Source organism: Aquarana catesbeiana, linkage group LG04 (genome assembly GCF_042186555.1).
Source record: "Aquarana catesbeiana isolate 2022-GZ linkage group LG04, ASM4218655v1, whole genome shotgun sequence".
NCBI lineage: Eukaryota > Metazoa > Chordata > Amphibia > Anura > Ranidae > Aquarana > Aquarana catesbeiana.
Genome location: NC_133327.1, coordinates 210,576,188 through 210,601,774, shown reverse-complemented (window position 1 = coordinate 210,601,774; position 25,587 = coordinate 210,576,188). Strand labels below are relative to the sequence as shown.

At 41.9% G+C, this 25,587-nt stretch overlaps 1 protein-coding gene across 3 annotated transcripts in view; it reads left to right on the top strand.

Moving 5' to 3' along the window:
* The window catches only part of SI (sucrase-isomaltase), a 470,126-nt gene that overhangs the window by 286,374 nt on the left and 158,165 nt on the right, over nt 1-25,587 (top strand). For 2 of the 3 annotated variants that reach the window (XM_073626133.1, XM_073626134.1), the window contains exons 46-47: nt 2,321-2,491; nt 4,161-4,298. In XM_073626133.1, coding sequence (XP_073482234.1) covers nt 2,321-2,491; nt 4,161-4,298 — 309 coding nt within the window. Of the gene's footprint in view, nt 1-2,320; nt 2,492-4,160; nt 4,299-9,634; nt 9,866-25,587 lie in introns of those variants that run through there. The other variant, XM_073626135.1, reaches the window with a different exon arrangement.

The following is a 25,587-nucleotide window of genomic DNA, read 5'->3' as shown; positions in this document are numbered from 1 at the left end:
ATAGCGTTCTGTGTCCATCGAACCTGTGGTCGAATGTGCCTAACCTTAGCTCTATTAGTCCAAGATTATTCTACATAGAGAGAAAAGATTCGACATAGAGAGAAAAGATTTGACATTATAGATACAATAGCAAAAAAGGTTGAATGTGCCTAACCTAACTCTATTAGTCCAAGATTATTCTACATAGAGAGAAAAGATTCGACATGAAGATTCGACAAAGCAGTCACCGCGAGCGGACATTTATGGTCAAATGCTCTGCCCATAGGCTATAGAAGAATTCTAATGTTAATTCTAATTATTACTAGTGTCATACAACATTAGAAGTCTACTATAGCTTGTAGGCGGAACATTCCACCGGAAATGTACGATTGTGGCGTCGTACAGTTTAGCTGCTCCGTCGATTCTTCTTAGAACATTCGACACACCATAAGCCTTCAATGACAGATTCGACCTTAATTATTTCGGATTACGAAACGAAATAAATAAAAACGAATTTCGGGAGTAACTATATACATTTATTTTTCGGACGAAAATGAAATTCCGAAATTAAATATTTCAATGTGCACATGTCTATAAATGACTGCTTCCACACAAGTACAATGCGGCACCACCATCAAGTGAGGACGTAAGCTCTCCCTTAATTCAGACCTCTAAATTCTATGAGGTCTAAAATGGTTCAAACACTAATTGCAGCTGATTCCAGACAGCTCAACTTGGTTCCCAGCATTTCGTTCCTGCAACTGTGTCATGTGGATTTTTCCTCAATAAAAATCAAACAACCATACTGCTCTCCATATGCAATTGTTATAAAAAAAAAAACAGATTAAAAAAACTCACATAAATATAAACAGTTAACAGCGACAGACAATCCTTTTTCTAACAGCAATCTCCAATTACTTGTGTTTTGTCCATCACTTGTATGCCTCTGGGCGCTCCTCTTCGCTTGTGACAGGCACAGTGAATCGACAAGTATGTGATGACATCACACATAGAAAGCCCCACCTTACGTGCTACATCCGTTAAAGACTTCCTTAAAAAAAAAAAAAAGACTTTCTCAGAGATTGTATATACATATATGCTTTTATAGATTTCTTGTTAGCAAATGAGTATACTGTATGTATACAGTAAATGCATGGATTTACTGATTTTTGGTAACCAATAAAGGTGGTTAGGAGGAAAATTAGATTTTTGATAGGGTATTGTCATTTAGTTTAGTAGATATCACAAGCGCTGCACTACTTCATGATTTATATAGTGTTTTGATGTGGTGGTGATACACGTAAGTGCCAGAGGCTTCATTGTGGTTCATTATTGCTGCGTGGAAACTTTTTTGATTTATATAGTTGAAAATCGAGGCTTAGCTGTGCTGGGAGGGGTGTGCCTGGTCAGGGATTGCTGTTTATTTTTTTGGCCAGTGTCCACTCACCTAAAGGTGACAGTAAAACCCAAGTACCGTATTCACTGGTGTATAAGGCGACCGGGCGTATAAGACGACCCCCTAATTTTCCATTTAAAACGTTGGTTTTGTGCTATACTCGCCGTATAAGATGACCCCCTTCCCACTATTCTGTCAGCCTGCTGGATGTGCGGTAATACCGTATGTTCAGTAGCTTCAGTAACATACTGTCTCATAGTATACATACAGTATAGCTCGCTGAGCCAATCACGGCGAGGGATGCATTCTATTAATTAATACAAAGCCTGCTCGGATTGGCAGAGGCTGTAACATCATCAACCCGCACCTCTGACTCTCAAAGCCAATTGGAGCAGGCTACTGTATGCAGCCTGCTCGGATTGGTAGAGGTTGTTACTCCAATCCAAGCAGGCTCTGTATTCATTAATAGAATACATCGCTCGCCGGGATTGGCTCAGCGGGGTATACTGTAAGTATACAGTATTACCACACATTCAGCGAGCATCCGGAGGGCTAACATCCAGTGGGCAGCTGGTGTATAAGAAGACCAATGTTTTATACACGGCGTATAAGACGACCACCCGCATTTTGGCCATTTTTTTTTCGTGTAAAAGGTCGTCTTATACACCGGAAAATACGGTAGTAACTTATGAACTCCTTTGTGTCATGTTATGTACCCCAAGAAAAGGATTTTACAGGTAAACCAAAAATCAATTTTTTTTCAAATATATAATCAGGATGAAGCATTATCATGACCTGCTTTAAAAAAACTTCTGCTAATGAATTTTCTGTCTGCAATCATTATATTGTGTCAAAAGAGAATCAAATAGTATTTTCCATATACCTTTTTATTTCCATGCATGTATTTATGTTTGGTTTGTTTGCTTTGTTTTTTCTTTATTATAGAATTCAATAGCACTCACAGTAACCCATAAAAATTATACTGATCCAAATAATCTGAACTTTGATGAAATAAAAATATTGGGATTGCCAAAACAAATAGAGAAACTTGTTGTGAGAAAGAATGGTGTTGTGCAAACGTCTAACCATGTGATTTCCTATGATGCTGTCAAGAAGGTAAATATAACGTGTACTGCAGATTACAACAGAAACTATTGAGTTCCAGACAATACTACATTTTTTCAATCTGTGCATATATTTTTTTGTTATGTTATCTCTTCTAACCTAATAAAGTTAATTGAATTTTAGCAATATATACCTGTATGACAAAGCAGCCAATGCATACATTTTTTGTGAACAAGGTGTTTGAAAATGACTCGCAAAGTTCTGCATTAGAAATGTCTTATCTTTAAAATTAGCGGATTTGCATCTAACTATTTTCATCTAATTCGTGATTTACCTGGCAGAAGACCATATTTGGGAGAAGTGTTGGCCAATGTATTGCTGTAACTATAATGCCCCGTACACGCGGTCGGATTTTCCGATGGAAAATGTCCGATCGGAGCGTGTTGTCGGAAATTCCGACCGTGTGTGGGCTCCATCGGACATTTTCCATCGGATTTTCCGACACACAAAGTTTGAGAGCGGGATATAAAATTTTCCGACAACAAAATCCGTTGTCGGAAATTCCGATCGTGTTTACACAAATCCAACGGACAAAGTGCCACACATGCTCAGAATAAATAAAGAGATGAAAGCTATTGGCCACTGCCCCGTTTATAGTCCCGATGTACGTGTTTTACGTCACCGCGTTCAGAATGATCGGATTTTCCGACAACTTTGTGTGACTGTGTGTATGCAAGACAAGTTTGAGCCAACATCCGTCGGAAAAAATCCTAGGATTTTGTTGTCGGAATGTCCGAACAAAGTCCGACCGTGTGTACGGGGCATTAGGATGTAACCATTGGCCTTCTATTTAGCTGTATCTGCTGTAACTACTAAAACTGACTCATGCAGATGGCAGAGGAATGACAGAGCAGAGATGCATTGGATTAAGGCAAATTCACACTATAAAAGGATATTTTTCATTTCAGAGGTTTACAAGAACTTTGAAGCTGAAATCCAGACATATAAAACTAATGTATTTGTAGTTCTGTATTGCAAACTATGTTTGCTTGGACAAGCCTTTAAGGCAAGTAAAGTACAGTTAAACATTTGTTCTACCCTCTTGGAAAATGCTAACTCTGCCTCATCTTCAGAGCCTCCAGCCAAAATCTTTTCTCCCCTAGCCACACCTGTGCAGTTGATAACCCTAAACTTCTATAGGGGAGATAGATGTATGTCTGTACAATGTTGATCTGACTACATGTCTATTTCTTTGACTTCAGACTTTAAACTGGTTATGTATTTATGATAAAAAATGTAATATATTTTTACATACAGTAAATAATTCTTGGTCAAAGCCTTCTGTAGTTAGCTGTGCAGCAGTGCTTCAACTGGGAGGGAGCACTAAAAGCATGCACAATTAGATCAGTGCTGTCAGGAGTAGGCAGCACCACCCTCTCCAGATTTTCTTTCTTGAAAGGGTGCCTGAATCACAAAACAGAATTCTTATCTGTTGGTCATAACAACTCTTAAGTTTAACTTTGAAGCTGTGTGCATGGAGTTTAGCTTGTAATTCATTTCTCAGACCTTTCTGAGACCTCTAAATTGAATGCATACAGTTATGTAGTGTACTTAATTTTTCCCCTTTGTTATGACAATAGATTGTGGTAGCATTTTTGCTTTATGTTAATAAAGAATAACTTGAGACAAAAATAATAAAATGTTTGTGTGTGTTCTGCAGATTGGTAATATCACTGGACTTAGTTTGACATTTGGAGAATCATATACTCTAGATTTCAATGACAATTTGAGAATTGACTGCCATCCTGAAGAAAATGCCAGTCAACAATCTTGTGAAAGGCGTGGTTGCACCTGGAAGGTAGGTATTTATTAAGTGAAGCCATGAAGATGGCTGGTAAAACAATAGATGTACCTGTTTTTTCCTTGTCTGTGAACATTTAACTCATTTGCTGCCAGAGCTATTTTTTATTTTGCGCACACATACTAAAATGCATATTTCTTAATCATACATCACAGGACAGAGGCCACATCATAATGTTAACTACTTGGGCTATGCTGTCACTTTCAGGTAATTGGACACTGGCCCAAAAAAAACCCAAAAAAAACCAAAGGTCCAGTCCTTAGGTGATGAATGTGTCTATAGATGTCTCTCTGAATGTTTTCCTTTGTGGGCTTAGTCCCTTTTTCTAGTGTATTCTGAACATCCCTGCTGGGGTAGTGAAGGGCTTTATTTGGTTTGATTGCTTCTAACAAGAGGGCCAAGGGAGACTGACCCAGACCTCACACTGAAAGACAGGCTGTAATGTTGCTGGCCAATGCTGGATACTGTGGGCAAGAATCTCCAGGGTACTGTGTATCAGGTCAGACTGACAGTGCTTTACAGGTCCAAAGTATTTATCCCTCGGGGGGGGGGGGGGGGGGGGTAGGGTCCCAGAAGGCCCTGGGGGTTACACCTGCCATGAGAGGTGAAGATTCTTCCTGCTGGTACTGCAAAATGGACTGGTGAGTGCCTTTGTGGTGGATCATGTGGCAGTCTTTTCCATGAAGTGTTCCATTTGAATTGGGGCTGTGTAGGTTTCTTTTTACAAGCAGAGCAATGCACTGCAGTGGTGGTGTTTAAATAGCATTGGACCAGCATGGCAATATCATTGCACATGCCTGAGCAAGTGCAGACACAATTTTGGCAGTTTCTTGGGCATGTGTGATCAGACACTGACTGACTTCAACAGAACAGTAACTGATGTTCAGCTACATTTAACCACAGCCCCTGCACAGTGCAGCAGCTCACATGGCATCAAAGCCAGGGCACAGCAGATATTTGGACATTGGACTTGCCACTCCTCTCAGTTTAATAGCCACTCTATTTTAGGGTATTAAAGGCCCACTTACCTTAAGTAGGTCATGGTCTCATGCAGGCAGAGAGGTGGGGGGTAGGATTAAAAATCCTTCTTTTTTGACATTTTAACTTCTTTTTATTCATTTAACAAAGAATTACAAAGCACATTATATCATCATAAAATACATCCTGTATTACAAAAAACATTAATATCTCAGATACAACAAAACATAAATACAATACCTACATATAAATATGAAGGTAACACCATCATGATTACCTCTTCAAACCCTTTATGTGTATTCTTTACCTGTGAAAAGAATCACTATTCTAAATTGCTTGTGAAGGAAAAAAAAGGGTGAGGAGGAGGGGAAGGGGTTCATGAGCAGAGCTCGTTCTATTCCTCATCTATGTCATTTTATACGTTATGGGGTTTCCTACATCTCTCCCTTTCTTCCCTCCTCCATTACATTTCCTTTACCCATATAACCTATATACACCAAAGATTGTTTAAACTCGAACCAGCTTTCCCAAGTTCTATAAAATTTTGTATAGGAGTCATTTTGTAAATGTATTAATTCTTCCTAAAAGAAAATGGAGGAAATATGGGACTTTTCAGGTGCATGGACACATAAATACAAAGAGTATACAAATTTGTTACAAATTTTTATTTAATTACAAAAATTTTGAATAAGAGCATACTGTACAGTCATATAATGTCACTCATCATGCATGTTATTCAACATAAAATACATGTTATTAGCAACACAATGGTTAACAACATTAGCAGTGCTTAATCTGGGTGACACCAAATATCAATTAAATGTGTATCTTATGCTCCGTGATCTTTTTACAGTCCACCATGTGAATAAAGACAGTCTCTTTAACCGCTTCAGCCCCGGACCATTTGGCTGCCCAAAGATCAGAACGTTTTTTGCAATTCGGCACTGTGTCGCTTTCCCCTCAGTTTAGGCCGATACGTATTCTTCTACATATTTTTGGTAAAAAAAATATATCAATAAGCGTATATTGATTGGTTTGCGGAAAAGTTATAGCATCTACAAAATAGGGGATAGTTTTATGGCATTTTTTATTAACATTTTTTTTTTTTTTACTAGTAATGGCGGCGATCAGTGATTTTTATCATGACTGTGACATTATGGCAGACACGTCGGACAATTTTGACACATTTTTGGTACCATTGGCATTAATACAGCGATCAGTATGATTAAAAATGCATTGATTACTGTAAAAATGTCACTGGCAGTGAAGGGGTTAACACTAGGGGGGCAGTGAAGGGGTTAATGTGTGTCCTAGTTTGTGTTCTAACTGAAGGGGGATGGGGACTGTGCAGGGAAACTAATAGATCGCTGTTCATACTCTGTATGAACAGATGATCTGTCAGTTCTCCGCTCAGAGAACAGGAAACTGTGTGTTTACACACACAGTTCTGGGTTCTCCGTGTGCCCAGAGTGATCGTGGGAGCCTGGGGGTGATCGAGGCACTCGCATCGGCTCGGGGAGCGAGTGGGAGCACGTGCGAGCGCCCCCGGCCCCTAGTGGCCGAAGGGCGAAGCGACGTTACATAACGTTGTTTCGCCCAGCTGTGCCATGCTGCTGCAGTACAACTGCGGCGGCTGGTCGGCATGTGGTTAATGTGAAAGTCCTTGGGCTCCTATTCAAAGGTTCCTTATATCACACACCGACACCACACCATGTGAAACCAGCTCCCCTGAGGTTTAACACTCACCAGAGCTCCTTAATATACAGCCCTTTAATCACAGTGTCCTTTATGGATCATTAATAGGATGGCTTCCCGCATTCACTGGTCCCTCCAGGGATCGCTGATCTTATCAAATAAAACAGCTCTGCATAGTGTAATGCAGTTCACATGCAAAGTTTATTAAAAAACCATCCCCTAAAATCACACTTACAAATACATTAGAATGATAAAGCATCGATATCAATACATCAGTAGCAGTTCCATGTCAGCCCTCCCCACAGTGGTGGCCTGCTGACGTTATTCCCGGTCGCCGTATGGTCCCATAACTGAGGCGTTTCGTCATTACAACTTTGTCAGGGGGTGTCTGATGGATCGGAACAGTTACTTATCCCTGCAGAGTGGCCATCATCCATTATGGTTGAAAAACACACTGAAAGGTCAGGTAATGAGGGTGAAAATGAACTGTTCCTCTATGAGTGACTTTACTGCACAGTCCCAAGTAATTTAGGAAAGGTTCATTCTAAAAGGTTATGATTCTTGTCAGTTAGATGGAATCATACAGGAAGTGTTAGAAATGCCCCGATTGCTTGAGGGATAATAAAGTAAGGAATATTAATAAAGATCATATATGGGTTGGAGGTTGAAGTTGAAAATATATTCAGGCGACACATGTATTGTGTATTGATAAAGCATTAAACCTGGGCATCCTAAATTTATTTACAGGAAAGCCCCTAGTTTTGGGGATAGAGTTGTTAAAATAGTGTTGAATCCACCCAATAGACCCCGATTGTTCTGGGACAAAGCCGTTTTTTTTGCCTGTAGGTGGTGTAAGGCATGCCGACAGGTTTTCAGGACGTTCAGGGGTCTAAATAGTTTTAGACCTACATCTAATGATAAAAACTTCCAAATAAAAGTTTATTTCATGTGCTGGAATGCCCTTGTGGCTTCATGTCTATTGGGCGCACAAAAAGACCCTTAAAGAAGCGCATTGCAGAGCATATACACAATATTAATATAGGTTTTAAAGACCATAGTGTTTCCTTACATTTTAAACAATGTCATAACAGGGACCCATCAGGTTTGAGATTCTGGGGAATTGACAGAGTCCATCTCTTTTTGGAGAAGTTTAAGAGTTAGAGAACTATCAAAATGTGAAACCAAATGGATATACTTAACTGATACTTTGTCACCAAGAGGAATGCACATAGAACTGGATATAAACTGTTTTATTAGTGATTATTAGGGTAATGTGCATGACATATGCATATTAGAAATAGGTAGGTTATGTCCAATAGAAAATAAGTATGTATATATGATTAAAGTATCAATTTGAGGGGGAGTCTATCTTCTTAATGGATTATGGTTGGTAATAATGTACACATCCTATTCTGTTTAATAGTGTGATCAATTATAAATTTAAGGTTATCCAAGGGTATTGTTAAGATCTTTTAATATAATTTTGTTATTATATTTTTTTATTTCATACAGGTCAGTATAACACATATGATGTTGTTTATATTTAATATGGAAATAAGCTTATGAATTGATGCTGCCTAGGATGAAAACTGGGTAATATGCAAATAAAGGTATCAGATTCATGCAGTCCGGATATGTCCCCACTGATCTGCTTCAGGAGCCTTTCCTGGCAGTGATCGCTGGAGTGAGCTTGAGTGAAGACAGGGTAGTGAGGGGTTAAACATTCCGGCAGGTACTGTAGATAATAAATTCTGGAGCATCGCACCGTATGGCCACACCCTTAGACAAAGTCATAATGACGAAATGAGTCAAAGCGGGACCATATGGCGACCGGGAGTGACATCAGCATGCCACCATGAGTGTCATTCACAGCCACAGAGCGAGGAGCGCTTTAGTAAGAAACTGTGTAATACACACTACGGGGAGGACTGACATGGAACTGCTATTGATGTATTGATATTGATGCCTTATCATTCTGATGTGTTTGTAAGTGTAATTTTAGGGTAGATGGTGTTTTTAAAAACTTTGCATGTGAACTGGATTATGCTATGTGGAGCTGTTTTATTTGATAAGATCAGCGATTCTTAAAGGGACCAGTGAATGTGGGGAGCCATCCTATTAGTGATCTGTAGAGGACACTGTGATTAAAGGGCTGTATATTAAGGAGCCCTGGTGAGTGTCAAACCTCAGGGGGGCAGGTTTCACGTGGTGTGGTGCCGGTGTGATATACGGAACCTTTGAAAAGGAGCCCACAGACTTTCAAATTAAAGAGACTGTCTTTATACACATGGTGGACTGTAATAAGATCACAGAGGATAAGATACACATCTAATAGATATTTGGTGTCACAAAGATTAAGCGATGCTAATGTTGCTAACCATTGTGTTGCTAATAACATGTATTTTATGCATTTTTTTTTATTTAATGTTTATAGTGGCTGCTTAAGTCGTTGTCTGTTATAGGTAATACTTACTGGGTTTCACTGCAATTGTGCACTGAGCCGAAAGGATCCTCCCACTGGGGAAATCTTTTAACATGTTTCTCCTATTCAGGCTTCTTCAGGAAAATGCATGGTGATACCCTTGGCAAAATAAACAGAAATAAATCAAAACAATATCACACAAACATTATTATATCCACATAATTTGTTTACTATACAGGTGTGACCATAAAGGCTACATTCACCTATCGAAAAATAGTCTCCCAAAAGAGGACCCCTACCTCCAAATGATGAAGAGGCAAGGAGTTATTGTAAAATATGAAATGTGTCTGTCCAGGAATGCCAACGTGCATCCACCAAGTGGGGCCAAGAGCCCAACAGTCGCATCTCCCGCAGAGAACAGTATAGAACCGCAATGATTATAATATGGATCTAGATTCAAAAAAATACACAGTTCATAATGCATTTACCAAAAGAGTCCTAGTATTTTCTCTATTGTATAATACTGCAAGCTTAAGTTCCTGTGTTTATCAAATTAATCAATAATGAGCACTCACTTCTAACATCTGTGTTGGAAAGCATGCAGGGAGACTGTATGTCCACAAGATGGCAGCCAAGGGGCCTAATAAAGGTGCACACACATCACAGCCATATAAGTTGAACAAACTTGCCTGCGATAAAGAATTTTAGAATAGGGGTAAATGGCGCTACCTCTATTGGGGTATCTGTTGTGATAATTGTGCTAAATGTGCAACTAAACATAAACTACATAAAAAATATATATATAGTTCCAGCAAAAGAATATAGTTCCAGCAAAAAAAAAAATATATATATATATATATATACAGTGTTCCAGCAGTGTTCTTATGATTAGTGACTTTCGTTTTTTTTTTTTTTTTTCTCACGAAAGTCACTAATCATAAGAACACTGCTGGAACACTAAACATATTGCTGGAACACTATATATATATATATATTTATATATATATATATTTTTATATGTGGGTTTTCAGATTTTTTCACACTCGTTAGATTTTTATTATTATTTATTTTTTATTATTTATGTTATAATATATGGTGTATTGGTTTAAGATTTAATACACCTCTCATCACCACTAATTTGGAGGTGGATGGATGAAGGTTACTAACTTATGCTTTTTGGTTATATGAGTTTTTCACTTTGTATGTAATGACTAATAAGTTTTTCACTACACCAACTGCAGAGGGGACTTCTATACAATAGGTCCCTTTTCATGCAACAGGGGGGGATGTGTGCTATATAGGTGCCTCTATTATATATTGTACTCATTTGGCAGGCACCTCAGATATAGATATGAACACCCTTTGATTATACACACTAGCACGGTTTATTTAGCTTATAAGCTCTTAGGAACACATTCATCAATTAGAGGTTTCCTTGTTGAGTGGCTTTTCTTAGTTGCACATTTAGCACAATTATCACAACAGATACCCCAATAGAGGTAGCGCCATTTACCCCTATTCTAAAATTCTCTATTACTATAAGTCACCCCCCAGGGGGGTTGTCTAAGGGGAGGCTGCACACCTGAGTCTGTGAGCGCGGAAACCCTTTCTTAATCATTGCCTGCGATAAAGTCACTTATTGAATTCAAGGCAATCTATGATTTACTTCCATATTAAACATTTGAGATAAGCAGTACCTGATAACACTCCACTAGTTGGGCAAACAAATTTTCTAGCAGCTGGTCAGACAATATAATAATGGTCCAGAGGCAAACCCCACTCTGTGTACAAAGGAACAGCACGGCATCACAAAATATGCTCAAATACACAGCCAGACTGGCCACATCTAGACAATCACATCAACTCCAGCAACTGAGCTTAAACATATATCTGTGGATCAAAGGGCTCCAGTAGCCAGACTGCCGACCTGCAGGTCTATATATACTCCTTTCCACCCCGTGCACATTATACCCCCTTCCTAACCCGGCCAATTTTCAGCTTCAGTGCTCTCACATTTTAATGACAATTACTCAGTCATGCAACACTGTACCCATGTGACATTTTTGTCCTTTTTTTCACACAAATAGAGCTTTCTTTTGGTGGTATTTAATCACCACAGTTTTTTTTGTTTGCGCTATCCATGAAAAAAGTCTGAACATTTTGTTCTGTATTTTTTTCCATTTTTCTTTGTTTCCATTATAAAATTTAGCAAATTAGTAATTTTTCTTCATACATTTTGGCCAAAAGTTACTGCTGCATATCTTTGGTAAAAATAACCCAAATACGTGTATATTATATGGTATTTGTGAAGGTTATAGATTCTACAAGCTACAGTGCCAATCACTGAAAATTGATCACACCTGATGTACTGACTAGGTACAGCCCGAGCATAAGCTCTGGCCGAACTTTGGTTGTTCAGACATTAGGCGAACACCGAACAATATGCAGTGTTCCCGGCAAAGTCGAAAGCCGCTTATATGCAAGTTATTGTCATAAAAAGTGTTTGGGGACCCGGGTCCTGCCCCAGGGAACATGTATCAATGCTTCAGTTCGGGGTTCCCCTTAATATTCATACCGGACCCAAAGAGCCTGGTAATGGACTGGGAGGGAGGGACCCATGCCGTTTTTTTTCAATGAGTTTCATCTATAGTGCCGAGACCAGACAATTCATTACAGCTGCAATCATAAATGACATTTCTAAAGGAAAAAAGACCCAACATGCAAGTAGCACCTCCAGACGTTCTAGGAGCATAAATTGCACATATCATTTCCTGACAACCTATGACTCTTTTGAAGGCTCTGGAGCACCAGGACAATGGAAACGCCCACAAAATTACCCCATTTTGGAAAGAAAGCAGCCCAACGTATATTCTATGAGGCATAATGAGTCTTTTGAACATGTCATTTTTTTCCACAAGTTTTTGGAAAATGTAGAAAGTTACACAAAGTTGTCCATTTATAATATATTTCTAAGACACAGCATGTACATACCACAAATTACACCCCAAAATACATTCTACTACTCCTCCTGAGTATGGCGATACCACATGTCTAAGACTTTTACACAGCCTGGCCACATACAGAGACCCAACATGCAAGTAGCACCTGCAGACGTTCTAGGAGCATAATTTACACTTATAATTTCCTGACAATGCACCAGGACACCAGGACAGTGGAAACGCCCACAAAATGACCCCATTTTGAAAGCAAACATCCCAACGTATATTTTGTGAGGCATAATGAGTCTTTTGAACATGTCATTTTTTTCCACACGTTTTTGGAAAATGTGGGAAAAAAATTAAAAGGCATTTTTTTTTTACACAAAGTTGTCCATATATAAAATATTTCTAACACACAGCATGTATATACCACAGATTATACCCCAAAATATATTCTGCTACTATGCTTGAGTATGGCAATACCACATGTGTGAGACTTTTACATAAAGTGCAGCGCTGGAAGACTACTACTACAGTAGACAGTGAAAATTATATTCAAAAGAAAAACAAAAACCTAAATACTGACAAACCGTGCACATTAATATTCCACTAATTATCTGATAAGGATCAGTGGGTATCGTTCATAAGGAAATAATAGTAAACACCAATTCAAATGTCATAAAAGACGTACTTAATTATAATATAGTGTCCACAAAATACATGTGTGAATGTTCCGCTGGGTAAATCCGTGACTTCCACCATTGACAGAAACCGTCACCACAGAAAAGATGGAGGCTTACCAGACAGCCCTTATGAGACAGCATAAGATATCCTCCTCTTATGGATGTTGTCCTCCCTGTAGATGGTTCCTGATTGAGAGCGCTGTAATGGTGGTTTCCAGACTGAACCTCAGCAGTAGAGGGGGGGGGGGGGGAGGGGGAGGGGAAATCCCCTCTCAGCGATGATGAGAATCTGGTATTGCAACACAGATATTTATACGCTCACTCTCGTGGTCAGAGAGGAAGCTCGTAACAGACTGCCGGATCAATCCCTGTGCGGGTGTACATTCATATGTGAAGAAAATTCAGGCTGCCATTATTGCTCTCAGATCTTCAGTCTTCCCCAGGGCTGTGATAATCTCTTCCTGCTCCGCCCGCCTATACTGTGTATAAGCGGGCGGAGCAGGAAGAGATTATCACAGCCCTGGGGAAGACTGAAGATCTGAGAGCAATAATGGCAGCCTGAATTTTCTTCACATATGAATGTACACCCGCACAGGGATTGATGCGGCAGTCTGTTACGAGCTTCCTCTCTGACCACGAGAGTGAGCGTATAAATATCTGTGTTGCAATACCAGATTCTCATCATCGCTGAGAGGGGATTTCCCCTCCTCCTCCCCCCCCCCTCTACTGCTGAGGTTCAGTCTGGAAACCACCATTACAGCGCTCTCAATCAGGAACCATCTACAGGGAGGACAACATCCATAAGAGGAGGATATCTTATGCTGTCTCATAAGGGCTGTCTGGTAAGCCTCCATCTTTTCTGTGGTGACGGTTTCTGTCAATGGTGGAAGTCACGGATTTACCCAGCGGAACATTCACACATGTATTTTGTGGACACTATATTATAATTAAGCACGTCTTTTATGACATTTGAATTGGTGTTTACTATTATTTCCTTATGAACGATACCCACTGATCCTTATCAGATAATTAGTGGAATATTAATGTGCACGGTTTGTCAGTATTTAGGTTTTTGTTTTTCTTTTGAATATAATTTTCACTGTCTACTGTAGTAGTAGTCTTCCAGCGCTGCACTTTTTGTATATACATTTTGTTTTGTGCCCCCTATCAGGGTTATAGTGTTTCAGCTGCAGGATATTTAAATATAATTTCATTCACATTTTTCTGTCACATATTTTTTCTGTACACCTAGCGCAAATTTTTCTTTCTAGATAGACTTTTACATAGCCTGGCCACATACAGAGGCCCAACATGCAAGTAGCACCTCCAGGCATTCTAGAAGCAAAAATTACACTTATACTTTCCTGACAACCTATCACACTTTTGAAGGCCCTGGAGCACCAGGTAAATGGAAACGCCCACAAAATTACCTCATTTTGAAAGCAAATACCCCAACGTATATTCTATGAGGCATAATACGTCATTTGAACACAGTTATTTTTTTCCCACAAATTTTTAGAAAATGTAGAAAGAAAATGAAAACCCATTTTTTTTACACAAAGTTGTCCATTTATAAGATATTTCTAAGACACAGCATGTGCATACCACAAATTACACACCAAAATACATGCTGCTACTCCTCACCGATGATGGTGATACCTTGTGTGTGAAACTTTTACACAGCCTGGAAAACATACAGAGGCCCAACATGCAAGTAGCACCTCCAGGTGTTCTAGGAGCATAAATTACACTTATACTTTCCTGACAACCTATCATGCTTTTGAAGGCCCTGGAGCACCAGGTAAATGGAAACGCCCACAAAATGACCCAATTTTGAAAGAAATACCCCAATCTATATTCTATGAGGCATAATGAGTCTTTTAAACATGTCAATTTCTTCCACAAGTTTTTGGAAAATGTGGAAAGAAAATGAAAACGCATTTTTTTACACAAAGTTGTCCATTTATAAGATATTTCTAAAACACAGCATGTGCATACCACAAATTACACACCAAAATACATGCTGCTACTCCTCCCGAATATGGTGATACCATGTGTGTGAAACTTTTACACAGCCTGGCCACATACAGAGGCCCAACATGCAAGTAGCACCTCCAGGTGTTCTAGGAGCATAAATTACACTTATACTTTCCTGACAACCTATCATGCTTTTGAAGGCCCTAGAGCACCAGTTAAATGGAAACGCCCACAAAATGACCCCATTTTGAAATCAAATACCCCAATCTATATTCTATGAGGCATAATGAGTCTTTTAAACATGCCAATTTCTTCCACAAGTTTTTGGGAAATGTGGAAAGAAAATGAAAACACATTTTTTTTTACACAAGTTGTCCATATATAAGATATTTCTAACACACAGAATGTACATACCACAGATTATACCCCAAAATACATTCTGCTACTATGCCTGAGTATGGCAGTACCACATGTGTAAGACTTTTACAAAGTCTGGCCACATACAGAAGCCCAACATGCAAGTAGCACCTCCAGGTGTTCTAGGAGCATAAATTACACATATCATTTCCTGACAACCTATCACACTTTTGAAGGCCCTGGAGCACCAAGACAATGGAAACGCCCACAAAATTTTGGAAAGCACACCATTTTGTAAAGCAAACACCCCAACATATATTCTATGAGGCATAATGAGTCTTGTGAACATGTCATTTTTTTCTACAAGTTTTTGGAAAATGTAGAGAAAAAAAAATGAAAACCCATTTTTTTTACACAAAGTTACAAAGCTGAAAGAAAGACAATAGTCCATCCAGTTCAACCTGTGTAGGTGTACATGTGTCAGTGTCTATAATAATTTCCCATAACCTTGTATGTTGTGTTTTTTAAGATTTACACCCAAGAGTCTTTTTAAAATATCCATACTCCCCGCAGCCACCACCAATTGTGGGAGAGAATTCCACATTCTTATTGCCCTGACAGTGAAGAACCCCCTGCACAGTTTAAGGTTAAACCGCTTCTCCTCCAGTCTCAATGTGTGGCCTTGTGTCCTCATACACTCCCTGGGACTGAATAGTTTTTTTCCTATGCTGGGAAACCAATTGAGGTATTTGTAGATCAATTTCATGTCCCCCCTCAAGCGTTGTTTCTCCAGCAAGTAAAAACTTAGTGTTTTCAGCCACTTCTTATAATTAAGGTCCTCCAGTCCTCTTATTAATTTTGTTTCCCTTCTTTGGACTCTCTCCAGCTCCAGCACATCCCTTCTGAGGGCAGGTGACCAGAACTGGACAGAATACTCCAGATGTGGTCTAACCAGAGTTTTAAAAGTGAAAGAATTATAGTTTTATCCCTAGAGTATTTTATGCATGCTAATATTCTGCCTGCTTTGGTAGCTGCAGCTTGACATTGCGTGCTATTACTCAATCTGTCATCTATTAGGATCCCTAAGTTGTTCATTTATAAAATACTTCTAAGACACAACATGTGCATTGCACAAATTACACCCTAAAATACATTCTGCTACTCCTCCTGAGTATGGTGATACCACATGTGTGTGACTTTTACACAGCCTGGCCACATACAGAGGCCCACCATGCAAGTAGCACCTCCAAGTGTTCTAGGAGCAAAAATTACACGTACTGTATAATTTCCTGACAACCTATCACACATTTGAAGGCCCTGGAGCACCATGGCAATGGAAACGCCCACAAAATGACCCCATTTTGGAAAGCAAACACCCCAAGGTATATTCTTTTAAGCATAATGAGGCTTTTGAACATGTCATTTTTTTCCAAATTTTTTTGGAAAATGTGGAAAGAAAATAAAAATGCATTTTGTTTTACACAAAGTTGACAATTTAGAGATTCAACTTAAGATATTTCTAAGACACAGCATGTGCATTCCACAAATTACATCCCAAAATACATTCTGCTACTCCTCCTGAGTAAGATGATACCACATGTGTGAGACTTTTACACAGCCTGGCCATATACAGAGGCCCAACATCCAAGGAGCACTGTCAGGTCTTTTACGGAAGTAAATTACACATCTAATTTCCTGACAACCTATCACGTTTTTGAAATCCCTTCATATTTCTAACACATAGCATGCACATACCAAGAATTACACCCCAAAATAAATTCTGCTGAACAAAGGGTAAACAAAAGATTAACTGTGGTTTTAGTAGTGCAGTTGTCCACAGGAGAGCATTGGTCCAGGCAGCAGGCAGGGACGTGGTCAGCGACAGCGAACGGAATTGTCAAGGCAGCAGGCAGGAATATTGTCCATAATCAGTACAGGCAGCAGGCATGGATACTGTCCATACACAGTCCCGGTTCAGTGCAGGTAGAGATATTGCCAGCAGTGTCAAAATATTGTTCCTGGTAGTAGGCAGTTACATGGTCCATAGTACAGGGAGCAGCCGGAGGTCAGGAAAGAATGGGGACAGGGATAAAGGCTTCTCCCACTCAAATCTCTTTGAATCCTCTGGTTTCCAGACCCTAATCCGGGAATGAGAAAAATAGTTTTCTTCATCCAGAAAATATGCCCCTCGCATATGTGAGACCCCTGTGTCTCAGTAGCAGGGTAAAAGATCAGTCCAAGAGGCAGGCAAAAAATGTGGTTAATAAACAGTCTAGGGTCAGTTCCAGAGCAGGCAGAGGTATGTACATTTTATCGTTAGGCAAAAGCATGGTCATATAACAGGTCAGGGTCAGTTTCAGAGCAGGCAGAGGTATGTACAATTCAGTGCAGTGGCATAATGAGTGTGGAGGTAAATGACAGGAATTGAGAATTACGTTTACCATACTTCACTAATAATGTAGAGAAGTATGGTGACGACAGAAACAGTCACCTTTACAGAGGCCCGGTTGGGAAGGACACTGGGGACAATAATACGATGTGTCTCTTCTAACTCTGGAGCACACCCGGAATTAATTTTGACGTCTTTGGCCTGTTTCACGAGGGAGTTTCTTAGGAAATAGGTGTATGTGGAGTCTGCTCTCTGAATCTGAGCAAATGCTTTCTGGTGGGTCTTCAGGGTACAAAAGGGCAGTGATAATTTCTTCTTGATAATGAAGATAGGATACAGAGGTCTTGTGGATTTACCTTAAATCACTTAACTATTAGAAATGGCCAAACTGAATGAAATAAAGAGACTTTTTTATACCAATGGTGGGTTCTTCTTGTGGGAAGGTAGGGTTGGATCATTTGATCATCGACTCTCCCCATGAAAACAAATTATAATCCTGGACACATGCTGGTTTCTGGATTGTGCCATTCCTTCAGGGGATTACCATGTCGGTGTCATTATATATTGATGAGAGCATGTAAAAGTTTTGTTTGTCCCTCCACTTGACAGCCAATATCTCCTCATTCCACAAAGTCACTCACTCCCCTCGTCGTAGTCTTTCATTAACAAGCCTTTGTGGGAAGCCCTTTCTATTGGCTCTTACTGTACCACATGCTGGAGTCTTTCCATGGAAGATTGTGGAAGAGGGATAAACTTGGGCAGTAATTATCCACATATATGTAGCACCCTCTAGTGTGCTAGAACAGTAATGTTGTTTTTTTTGTTGGTGTTTTTTGGTGATCTGGGTTGGGAGTGACCTAGAGTAGTGCTGGGTGACTCACAGGTGGTGTCACTAGGACCTCCCCCTTCTTTCCAGACTCCTCTGGTACTTTCTGGAAAGAGAGGTGGAGAGGGGAGGTGGAGCCATCTGGGGTATTCTAGGGAGCCCTGACCAATCCCCAAGTTGGATTGGCAGGGGGCAGGCCTCCTTAAATACCCAGGGTCAGCCCAGCTGGGAAGGAGTTGACCGGGTGGAAGAATGGAGATGGAGTGTTAGGCTGTCGGGGCCTTTGAGGGAGTTCCCCAGTCTGGGGGGGTGACCTTGGGCCTTGGTTCAGGTGCGGATGGAACCCTCTTAAAACCCACCTGGACAGAAGGTACAGGAGGAGCAAGAGAGGACAGAACACTACCGGGCAAGCTTTCAGGAGATCCACAGAGGTAGCCAGGAGGGATGGTGAATGTACACACTGTCAGGAGGACTGGGAGGCGTGCCTGAGAGGACTGAGATGCAACAGTCTGAGATGGGTGAAGAGCAAGTCTGGAGGATGCACGGGCAGTGGAAAGGGGCAGCTGCAGCCAGGATGGCTGGCAGTGCCTGAAAAGGTGGTTCTAGGAGCAGTAGCCACAGGGACAGCTAGAACTGGAACCTTTTTTTTTTTTTTTTTGCTACACTATAGGGGCCTGTGGTCCCTGCCTGTAAAGGGCCTTTGCTTTGGGCCTGGCTGAGCCAGTGTCAGGCATACAGTGCTAGCTAGTCTGGAGAGTGCAAGAAAGGAAGTGATGTGCAGGAGGAGTGAGGAGTGATACTCTGCAAGGAAGTGATGTGCAGGAGGAGAAGAGGAAATTGTATATACAGAGGTGTATATAGAAGTCCCAATCTTTAATGTTTGATTACCTGGGCATCTCATAAGCCCCCATCCCTATCCAAGTTTAATTCCCCTCAATAAAACATAAAGACAAGTGCAAGGACTGCTTTCATATCTCTGCATGAGTGAGAAGTGTGTGCCTGGCTGAGGCAGGGTGACAGACAGACCACAATACTCGGCGGCTCCTATGGGGGGTGCCGCTCCATATGGATGGTAACCCTTTTCAAGGAGTGAATTACAGCTCCCAAACAATGTTTCTGCTGGCTCCAATGTACTCTGGGCATTCAGGGGGTTGCAGCTGGGTGTCCTTCCCTTCGTACACCAGGAAGGCATAGATGTACCCCGTGGCTCTGTCACATAATTTGTAGAGTTTAACCCCTGTAAGCTGGGGAACAGGTACCAGGTACAAAGCTCCCTGGTATAAGCATTCTCTCAGACACAGATACCAAATGCAAGAAGGTAGTCACAAAACAGTGCAGTGTTTATTTGTGATATTTACACGTCTATATACAGGTGCTGTATAGTATCTCAGAAAACAAACATGAACAATAATAGCAAATCAAAAACCTAACCGTGTCGGCACTAAGTATACAAAATATACAGGCCCTCACTACCAGGCTGAGCAAGCCTACAGCCTGCCAGCTTCCACATATACAGCTTGTTAGCTTTTACCAACCTCTTGCTCTCACAGACAGGAGTTGTCTGATTTCCCAGGCCAAGAGCACTGGCTGTCTGTCGCAGGTGAGTATAAATTGGCCTGGGGGAGAGGACCAAGACCTGAATTGGATCATGCATCAGAGATCCCTGAACGTGTCTGAAAGGAGCCTGGGAGATGTATAAACACCAAACAGCACTTTTCCCGCCTGTCTCTGGGATGCCCTGCTACACCCCATATTGGGCCCTTTTGCTGGGGATAAACTGCTTGAAGCCCAGCCTGCCTGTGAAGTGGACAAGTGACTCATCCATGAAGATATTTTGGTTGGGGGTAAATGAATGGGCAAATTTCTCAGAGAATTGTTTTTATAAGTTGCCCAATTTTATATATTTGTCATATGCTGGGTCATTTCAGGGAGGGCACTGGGTGTTCTCATTGTAATGGAGGAAACACATAATCACTAGGTATCTTGATCATGGCATAATGGATGAGTAGGCTGGCATGTGGTGAATTAGGCTGGTGGACCAATAGGAGTATATTTCTTTTTTTTGTGAGTGCCATATTCTAAATTCCTCCACTGTTAGTTCTCTCCACTCATTGGGATGGGGGTAACTTGAACCTGGGTTTGCTCAATATAAATTGTTGTGCATAGAGGTTGCACTGGGCCTTGCACTAGGTCTTGGGTAAAAATTACATAAAAAAATGCAATAGAAGCAAAATTCTCTGTGTTCACCTGGACCCCTGGCTGTGTGGTAAAAGTAGGGATGTTTGCTGCTCCTTAGTTAAGAGGAAGCCATAGGGGGTTTTGAAGGGCATAGGGAAGTCTGGGATGGGTCCTGAACCATTGGGGCTGAGATGACACCCCACTAGAGCTTGGCATTTCTTGCAGTGGTACTCCATTTCTCTTGGATGCCACTGCGCTACTAGTGGATGCCACTGAGCTAATCATTGATGGTACTGAGCTGCTGGTTGATGCCACTGCTCTTCGCCAGAATGCATTCATTTCATGGGCACACTTTCCTCTTCCTCCGATTCTGTATCATACCCACTGCTTACAATCAGAATCAGAAGTGGGTATGCCTCCTCCCTGGAAATAAAATGTTTGCTATACTGGTGACTTTGTGCTTTGGTGACAAACGGTTGCAATATGGACACTGGGGCAGATGTGGCTGCACTGATGGGTGCTGATGAGGCTGGTCTAATATGGCTGCACTGCTGGGTGCTGAAGAGGCTGCACTGCTGGGTTCTGATGAGGGTGCACTGGTGGGTGCTGATGCTCTTCACTAAAGAAAAAAACAAAAAGAAAAGTCACTCTGAGTGCAGGTATTTAATAGGTGCAAAAGCATATAATCCACACTTACATCAAAGTAAGGGATAACAAACTCCGGGAAGGAAAGGCTTCTGAGTCAGTCCATGGATGCACTTCACTGAGGCTGCACTGATTAGCTGGCACTGATGTGCACTGATGGGGGGGCACTGACAGGCGCTGATGAGGATCCAATGATAGGGTGGCACTGATGAGCACTCACTGATGGGCACTGATGAGCACTAATAGGGCACTGTAGTGGCACTGATGAGCACTGTAGTTCACTGATGACACTGATGAGCACTGCAGTGGCACTGATGAGCACTCTAGTGGCACTGTAGTGGCACTGATAAGCACTGTAGTGGTACTGATGGGCACTGTAGTGGCACTGATGGCACAGATGAGCACTGTAGTGGAACTAATGTGGCACTGTAGTGACACAGGTGGCACTGATGACACTATAGGGCACAGATGAGTACTGTAGTGGCACTGATGGGCACTGTAATGGCACTGTAGTAACACTGTAGAGCACGGTCGTGGTGCAGATGAGCACTGATGGCACTGTAGTGGCACTGATGTGGCACTGTTGAGCATTGTAGTAGCACAGGTGGCACTGCAGGGCACAGATGAGCAATGTAGTGGCACTGATGGGCACTGATGTGACCCTGTAGTGTCACTGATGGCACTGTATGGCACAAATGAGCACTGTAGTGGCAATGATGTGCATTGTAGTGGCACTCATGGGCACTGTAGAGCACTGTAGTGGCACTGTAGAGCACTGTAGTGGCACTGATGGCACAAGTGAACACTGTAGTGGCACTGATGGGCACTGTAGTGGCACTGATGTGGCACTGTAGAGCACTGTAGTGGCACTAATGTGGCACTGGTGGGCACTGTAGTGGCACTGGTGACACTGATGTGGCATTGTAGAACACTGCAGTGACACTGATGGCACTGTATGGCACAGGCGAGCACTGTAGTGGCACTGATGGGCACTGTAGTGACACTGATGTGGCACCAATGGCATAGTATGGAACAGATGGCACTGTAGAGCACTGTAGTGGTGCAGATGAGCACTGATGACACTGTAGTGGCACTGATGGGCACTGTAGAGCACAGATGATCACTGTAGTGGCACGGGTGGCACTGTAGGGCACAGATGAGCAATGTCGTGGCATTGATGTGGCACTGATGGGCCCTGATGTGACCCTGTAGTGTCACTGATGGCACTGCATGGCACAGGTGAGCACTGTAGTGCCACTGATGTGCATTGTAGTGGCACTGATGGACACTGTAGTGGCACTGATGGGCACTGTAGTGGCACTGTAGAGCACTGTAGTGGCACTGGTGGCACATATGAGCAGTGTAGTGGCACTGGTGGGCACTGTAGTGGCACTGATGTGGCACTGTAGAGCACTGCAGTGACACTGATGGCACTGTATGGCACAGGCAAGCACTGTAGTGGCACTGATGGGCACTGTAGTGGCACTGATGTGTACTGTAGTGGCACTAATGTAAGGACTTTTACCCTGATCCGTGATGCGCTGGGTCCTGAGGACCTGGCGGTCAAGGACACTTCCTGGTTGCACATTGGTTGAGAGAGGATAAGATAATCTCATATTGTTTCCGACCCTCCTCCACTAGGTGGGGGTCGGGCTGTTCTACTTTTGGGTCTGGGTATGTGTTTGGGTAGTGTCTGTGTCACAGCCAGTGTCTTTTTTGACTTGGTGAAATTAGGTGTGTTACGAAGGTCAGGTTGTGAACCAGAGGCAGTGATTTTGAGTTCACTTACCTTTTGTGAACTGGACGTCGCTGATTGAAATTGTGCAGTGGTGGGTGCCAAAGAAGTGGGTAAAGAAAGTGAAACCTTACTTAGTGAGGTACTCAAAGTCATTGTATCTGGTATTGTGCAATTGTTCAAGCGATTGGAACATGCATATTTATCTCTAGGGATGTGCATCTATCTACAGTAGGGTGCCCAGGGATAGTACTCTCTCCCTTGTTTTTTCTTTTCTTAAATGCGTTTGTGGAACCGTGAAGATGGGGACCTATTGGTGCAAAGGACACAGATGACAGAGAGGAAATGTCAGATTCAGTTCTTTCATAGTTAATTACAGGTAACTCCAGATTATAATGTCCTACGGCGGTGGAAACACTCCTGGGACCACTTATATGCCAATTCCTCATCATAAGCCTTTTTGTCTCTAATAAATTTGCTCTCTTTAGATTTATTGAGATTCGTGGAATATTTGGTAAGATGTTCCTTCAGTCTTTTGTCTCTATCTGTGTAACCTAGGGAGGAGGTCAGGGATGCATGTTCATCCTGCCAAGCCCATAGCTCCTTGTCCAGGTCTGTGATATCAGCATCATATTGGTTTTGCAAAATCTGCATCATGGTAAAAGAACATGACTGTAGATTTAATTTGCAAACTTTTTTGACCTCAGGTTCTACTTTTCTTATATTCAGGAAAATTTGTATCTGTAGTCCCCTCTATTTCCAATGTCCTTGTCAAAGTACTGTTGGTACCAAAACACCCACGTCTTTTTTTCAACCTGTCTTTGAAGTCTAGAAAAGAACCTATCAACATCCGTCTTAGAAAAGGCAGTGTTGGAGCGGAGCGGTCCTGTTGAACCTCCGTTGCAAACCTCTCCCATTCCTTGCTTCCTTCAGCCTACTAATTAAGGGGAGTGGTTAATTGGTCACCAGTGCTTAAGGCCTATATAACCTTCTGTAGAACTCATTTTGAGCCTGCTCATCTTTCAGTTTGCTGGAACTCTGTCCAAGTGGAACTGGATTAAGTGGTGAGTTAAAACCAGATTTGAAAACAGGAAGTTATAATAGGGGTCATAGTACCTGTGTAGTGTGAGTACCTGAGTGTTGTCTGAGTAGTGTGTGTTTATCGTTAGTACTTGTGTATTGTGTGCTTGTGTATTGCGAGTGCACGTAGGTCTGCGAGTGCACATAGTTCTCTGAGTCCACATAGTTCTTTGAGTGCATGTAGGTCTGTGAGTGCATGTAGTTCTGCGAGTACCTGTGTATTGTCTTGTTGAGTACCTGTGCATTGTCTTGTTCAGTATTAGTGTCAGGAAGCTAGTTGTTAGGTAATTTGGACAGGGTATAATCCCCAATCCTCATTAAATTTAATAGGTACGATGCCCGGCGAGTGTGGAGAGGCGACTCGTTGTACATCTTGCGGCATGTATGCGTTCCTTGATCATCCGATCAAGGGTGAATACTGCTGTGTAAAATGTAACCACATTGTTTCCCTGGAAGCCCAGGTTCTGAATCTGGAGAAGCAACTGTCCGCACTGAGATGTCCCTCCATACTAAAGGTGAGTCAGGAACGTACACGGCAGGTGCTGGCAGGGGCCAGCACAGAGGCGGGTAGAGACAAAGAGGTGCAGGCACTAAGAAAGAGTAGATGGGTGACAGTCAGGAAGGGTAGAGGGGGAAGTGCCAGGTGACCGATCTGGGTTTGGAGCATCCCAATAAGTACGCTCCATTGAGTGACATTGGTGAAACAAGTCAGGGACCACCACTGCTGGAGTTGAGGGACTCTCCTAGCTGCCGGGGGAAGAACTCCTTCAGTGAGAGAGTGGGGGGGAAGCGAAGGGAAAGGAAAGACAGATTCTGGTGGTAGGGGACTCAGTTCTTAGAAGGACAGAGGCCAATCTGTAACAAAGACCTGAAGCGCCGAACTATATGTTGTCTACCGGGCGCTCGGGTTCGGCACATCACGGATCTGGTGGGCAGATTACTGGGAGGGGCTGGGGAAGACCCAGCTGTCATGGTGCATGTTGACACCAATGACAAAGTCAAAGGCAGGTGGAGTGTCCTAAAGTACGATTTTAGGGACTTGGGAGCTAAATTGAGGAAAAGGACCTCCAAGGTAGTAGTCTCAGGAATACTACCGGTACATCGAGCCACACCAGAAAGACAGAGGGAGATTAGGGAAGTAAACAAGTGGCTGAAGAGCTGGTGTAGTAAGGAGGGGTTTGAGTTCCTGGAGGACCTTGCCGACTTCTCAGTCGATAACCAGTACTATAGAAGGGATGGACTGCAATGCCAAGCTGCTGCTAACAAAGCAAACAGAATATTGGCATGCATTAAAAAGGGGATTAATTCCAGAGATAAAACGATAATTCTCCCGCTCTACAAGACTCTGGTCCGGCCGCACCTATAGTATGCTGTCCAGTTCT